The following is a 5,830-nucleotide window of genomic DNA, read 5'->3' as shown; positions in this document are numbered from 1 at the left end:
TGTGTGTGTGTCTGTCTTTCTCTCTCTGTGTGTGTGTGTGTGTGTGTGTGTCTGTCTGTCTCTGTGTGATTGTGTGTGTGTGTGTGTTCAGGAATTTCAATAATGATTGTCATCGTTGTCCAAAACATTCAAAAGTGAATCATTGATAAACAGAAAACATATTTCAGTGTGTTTGAAATGAAATGAATGCCGAAAAGGTTTCTGCATTTGAACATCTTTGTCACATTTGTCAAAAGTTATTTGTGTATCTGTTTTTTATTCATCAGTACATTTTGTGCTTCCTTTTCAACACAATCTTTATTAATTTCAGAAATATTAGAGCTAAAGATCAATACAAATGATCAAAGTAAATGTGCTCTTTACACTCACCAAAAGAAAAAATACGAAGTTTTTATTAATATTTTGTAATTTTTTCATCTTTATAGTTTTTCATTTCTTTTTGTTTTTAATATTTTTGTGCTTTCATTTTAAAAATTTATATTTTGCTTTATTTTTAGTAATATTAATATTTCAACAGTTTTTAATTTCTGTTTAAGTTTTTAATCTTCTATTTTTTTTTTACTTCTGAGCTGTGTGTGTCATTTGACTTATTCTGTTATTTACACATTTTTCATCTAATATATATATTTTTTTTTAAACTTCTGAGCTGTTTATATGTGTGTGTGTGTGTGTGTATTATTTGATTTAATTTGTTTTATATATCATTTCTTAATTGTTTCTTTATACATATATAATACATACAATTTAATTCATTCATTTGACATCTCCTTCATTGCTTGTTTGAAATTAGGGCTTTTTTCTTTATACATATATAATATATAAAATTTCATTCATTTGACATCTCCTGTATTGCTTGTTTGAAATTAGGGCTTTTTTCCACCAGAACTGGTTCAAGTGCAAGTTACAGGGAAAACATAATGCATGCAATTTTTAGGACAGGGCTGCCCAAACTCGGTCTTGGAGGGCCGGTGTCCTGCAGAGTTTAGCTCCAACCCCAAGTAAACACACCTGAAGCAGCTAATCAAGCTCTTACTAGGCATACTAGAAACTTAAAGGCAGGTGTGTTGAGGCAAGTTGGAGCTAAACTCTGCAGGACACCGGCCCTCCAGGACCGAGTTTGGGCAGTCCTGGTTTAGGAGATCGTGTCTCATTGTTTTGAGGTGTTTATTCCTCTGTGTTTGTCAGGTGACGGATAAGTCGGTGCAGGCGTTTGCGGAGAACTGTCCGGATCTGCAGTTCGTGGGCTTCATGGGCTGCTCTGTGACGTCTCAGGGCGTCATTCACCTCACCCGGGTAAGAGCGAATCGTTACGTTTGAAGCGACTCACCTGCTAATGATTCAAACACGTCCCTCCGACTTCACAAAGACAAGTTATTTTTTATTTTGCCTTCACTTTTAAATCTCATTAATGTGTAATGAGGTGAATCCTAAAATGTTGAAGATCCAGCGCACCCTGCTGTTTGCACATTAGCATGCTAATGAGAGAAAGTTATCTTCAGCTCACCGGCGCAGCAGAAGAGCTGCTGTAATTGCCTGCATGGAAATTATTAGGTAATGATATTCTTGCTTTTTGTGCTTTGTTTTTTGGCCCAATTTTTCCTCACCGGCTTCTTCTGGAGACACAAACTAGGCCATCAGGAACCTAAAATTCAGTCAAATTATATCCAACATGCTTCTGTCATATATAATGATAAAATCAATATATATACAGCACACAATATTATATTACAATGTTGAATATTAAACATTATAACTCCAAATGTTATGTTGGTTTAATTATTTAGTGCAGTATTTTAAGTATGTTATAATAAATAATATAATATAGTTATATCCATTGAAATCTGCTGAAAAGCACATCATTAATTTTGTGCTTTTTTCTTTTTATATTTTTTTATTATTGTAAAATTTCTATTTAAACATTCTAATTTATTTTTATTTTACTTTGAGTAATTTTAGTGCTTTGATTAAGGTTTAAGTAATTTTATTTTGTGCTTTTCTCTTTTGTATAGTTTTTTTGTGATTTATATTTAGCTTTATTTTTTTCAGTTTTGGTTTTAATTTTAGCTTCAGCTTTAAGTTTTTAAATGTTTACTTCTATAGTTTTTATTAATATTTTTTTACAAATATTTTTATATAATATAGAATATTTTTATTAATATTTTTTATTTTTATATTTTCTGTTTTCATTTGAAGTTTTTTTTGTGTTTTTTTTTACGTTTTTCATCTAATATTTTATTTCTCCTTATTTCAATCGGATGATTTTTAATCATTTTAGTTTTAGTTAACAATAAAGGTCATCCAAGTATTCCATGCATAAAAAAGTAGTGCAAACTACACAAGTTTGTGTGCTACAGACTGCATGAGTCATGTATGCACGAATCATTTTAAAGATTCAGTTCAAAGGAATCATTTGTCAGTGTTCTGTAGCGGATTCAGTTGTCGTCCAGCAGTCATGCATGTTGAGCGGTTGAGCCGCTGGTTCCTGAAGCGAATCCCTGCGACACCTGACTCTGGTTCTGCAGCAGCGGGAGTTGGTAAAGATGTCATTACATTATACAATTCAGCTGGAGGCAATAGTTATTTAAATGAAGTCCCAGCTCCGTCTCTCCTTGGACACACATTTCCATTTCACTCCACTTCAGAGCTGCGAATGTGAAATTAGCGGCTTCTCCACCAGAGAAGAGATCATCAAAGCCTTGGGCCGTTCTCAGGTGTGGATTATATTTATAAAGCCCTCATGAAGTAAATCAGTCTGAGCTCAGAGGAGGAGAGCGAAGCGTGCAGAATATGAGACGACGACTCTCTCAAACTGAGGAAACTTCGTGACCTGATTACTTTAGTTTCACCTTATAATGCTGATGGCGTTATATGATCAAGTGTTTTGAAACAGTTTAACGTCCTCCTGCTGCTTCTCCACCCATCATCATGAGTTATTTTAGTATCATTGAGATAGTCTTTATTAATTTTTTGATTAATAGTTTATTTTAATTTTATTAGTTAATTTCTTTTAAAGGGGTAGTTCACTCCACAAATTATCTTGTGAACACAATCATCTCACAATCACAATCATCTTCAGAACACAGATTAAGATTTTTTTGATGAAATCCGAGAGCTCTCTGACCCTCCACAGACAAAAATATCTTAATCTGTGTTCTGAAGATGAACGAAGGTCTTACGGGTTTGGAACGACATGAGGGTGAGTAATTAATGACAGAATTATCATTTTTGGGTGAACTGTCCCTTTAATGTGCTTTAATTTTTATTAATTTTATTTTAATATTTCTATTTAGTTCACATTTATTTTATTTTGGTTTTAGTCATTTTAAGTTTTTAATTTCTCATTTTTCGTCTAATATTCATCTTATTTTATTTTTATACGGCTCTCTTAAACTGAGGAAAACTTCATGACCAGATTCATTTCGTTTGATTTTAGTGCCATTGCGATACGATTATAGTTTTAGTTGTATTAGCTATACGTGCACTATTAAAAGCCAATTCAAAGTATTAATACTTAAAATTTAGGTTTTTAGTTTTTTTTATTTAAAATTTATTTGAAGTGATTTTATTATCTGCTGCTGTCTTTTCTATTAGTTTTTTCTATTTTAGTTTATAGTTAAATAAGCTATTAATATAAGTTATATATATATAAAGAAATTTTATTTTGAAGCAGCATCTTATGGATAAACACTCTGGATAAAGCAGACAGGAGGAGATTTCCTCAGTCTGAAGTCGTCACGTGTTCCCGTACGATGATAAATGACGTTATATATCTGCGTTTGGAATAATAAAAAAAGACTTTAATGAGATTTCTATTATTTACACCCGGGCTGTTAAACTCATTTCAGGTCGAGCTCCAGATTGGACACAACGTCAAATTACGCTGGACGTTTTTTTATTTTTTTTATTTGTTAACCGTGGTCTCCTCTGTAGATAATGAAGTCCAGAATAATCAATGCTGCTTTAATAATTAATATTAGTGTAAAACAAACACGTTTCCTTCACTAGAGACCTTTAGATCACATATAGGACTGACCTTAATACTCTGATGAATTAAATGTGTTTGTTTAAGCCAATATTAATAAGAGAAGAAAAATTGGTTTCGCTTGGCAACTTCAGTCATTTTAATGAGCAAAGAAGCAAAACTAGAGAAAGAGAATTCAGCTTTTGAAAGTCTGGTTTAGTAGCTTCATTGTTAGTGTTTTAACCCTGTAAAGAGTTTGTTTCTTCATCAGATTTGGAGAAATGTAGCATTGCATCAGTGTCTCAGCAATGGATGTAGAAGAGCAACAACGTCAAGTTATTTAGGGATTCTTCTCAGCCTCAATGTCTGCCCAAACTTGAAAAAGGCTTCAATCAACTTCAGAGGGTGCATGGAATAACTCAAAACATCTGATTCTTCATCAAAGCAATTTATTGAAAATCTTTCAGCAACGACTTGATCTTCCTTTGCTTATCTCAGAGTTTAATTCAGATGCTTAGCTTAATAACCTATACAGAGAAAATATATAAATATGTCACTACACACAGTAATGCGGTCATTTAAGGATGCTTAACTCATTTAAAACTACAACCAATGCTACTAGAATACTCACAAATCACAAGTACAGAACATAGCGGTTCAACAGCAACACTAAATCAAATGCATTTACTGCACATGGCCAGTTAGCATATTAGATGCTAAACCCGCTAGCATTAACAAACAACGTGCAAGACATTCACAATTGGTCTTTTAAACAGTCTGTAGTCACTAAAGAAATGAGTTTTTATCCTACCAGTAGCGTCTCAAAGTTGATGAACACATTGTGGCTTTTCCCTGCTGTCTTTGAACAAACTCAGCATGTGGTTTACTCCAAACTCGATGGCTACATCCGTGCATGCTTTAGCAATCTTTCTCCTTAGGTTTTAGAACCAGCATCAACACCAACTTGGGTAGGAGAAGCACATTCACTTTGCCAACAGAGATCCTTCTGCACACTGATAATTAGTATCCATTCATTTTGATCTGAAATCAAAACTCATTTCATCTGATAGATTTATTTTCTTCATTTAACAATGATGAATATAATTTTTTTTTCTTACAATTTCAAGTTTAGCTTAACAGTAATTGAGCTGCTCGATATGGTCGCTGTGTCAACCAAAGTCGGTCACTCGACCACTGTTAAGAGATTTATAAGGACCACATCACGTGTGTGTGACACTAGGGTGACCATACGTGCCATTTTCACAATTGGTCTTTTAAACAGTCTGTAGTCACTAAAGAAATGAGTTTTTATCCTACCAGTAGCGTCTCAAAGTTGATAAACACATTGTGGCTTTTCCCTGCTGTCTTTGAACAAACTCAGCATGTGGTTTACTCCAAACTCGATGGCTACATCCGTGCATGCTTTAGCAATCTTTCTCCTTAGGTTTTAGAACCAGCATCAACACCAACTTGGGTAGGAGAAGCACATTCACTTTGCCAACAGAGATCCTTCTGCACACTGATAATTAAACAATCACACCTGGTTCTATTTAACATGTGAAGTTTCACCAACCAATCAGCTTCCTTGTTTCTTCCAGGTTGCACTATGTGCCCACAACCAATAGTATCCATTCATTTTAATCTCAAATCAAAACTCATTTCATCTGATAGATTTATTTTCTTCATTTAACAATGATGAATATAATTTTTTTTTCTTACAATTTCAAGTTTAGCTGTACAGTAATTGAGCTGCTTGATATGGTCGCTGTGTCAACCAAAGTCTGGCACTCGACCACTGTTAAGAGATTTATAAGGACCACATCGTGTGTGTGTGTGTGTGTGTGTGTGTGTGTGTGTGTGTGTGTGTGT

The 5,830-nt window shown here is 33.8% G+C and overlaps 1 protein-coding gene across 1 annotated transcript in view; it reads left to right on the top strand.

The window, feature by feature from the left end:
- Nucleotides 1–1,628, top strand: part of fbxl17 (F-box and leucine-rich repeat protein 17) — a 104,688-nt gene extending 103,060 nt beyond the window's left edge. The window contains exon 6 of the mRNA XM_016517682.1: nt 1,186–1,628. Within this exon, the coding sequence (XP_016373168.1) occupies nt 1,186–1,317 (132 nt within the window). The 3' untranslated portion in view covers nt 1,318–1,628. The remainder of the gene's footprint in view (nt 1–1,185) is intronic.
- Nucleotides 1,629–5,830: the final 4,202 nt, after the last annotated feature.

The sequence above is a fragment of the Sinocyclocheilus rhinocerous genome, unplaced genomic scaffold (assembly GCF_001515625.1).
Source record: "Sinocyclocheilus rhinocerous isolate Xijiao unplaced genomic scaffold, SAMN03320098_v1.1 scaffold493, whole genome shotgun sequence".
Classification (NCBI taxonomy): domain Eukaryota; kingdom Metazoa; phylum Chordata; class Actinopteri; order Cypriniformes; family Cyprinidae; genus Sinocyclocheilus; species Sinocyclocheilus rhinocerous.
The sequence above is the reverse complement of the archived record's forward strand: the minus strand, read 5'-3'. Positions and strand labels throughout refer to the sequence as shown.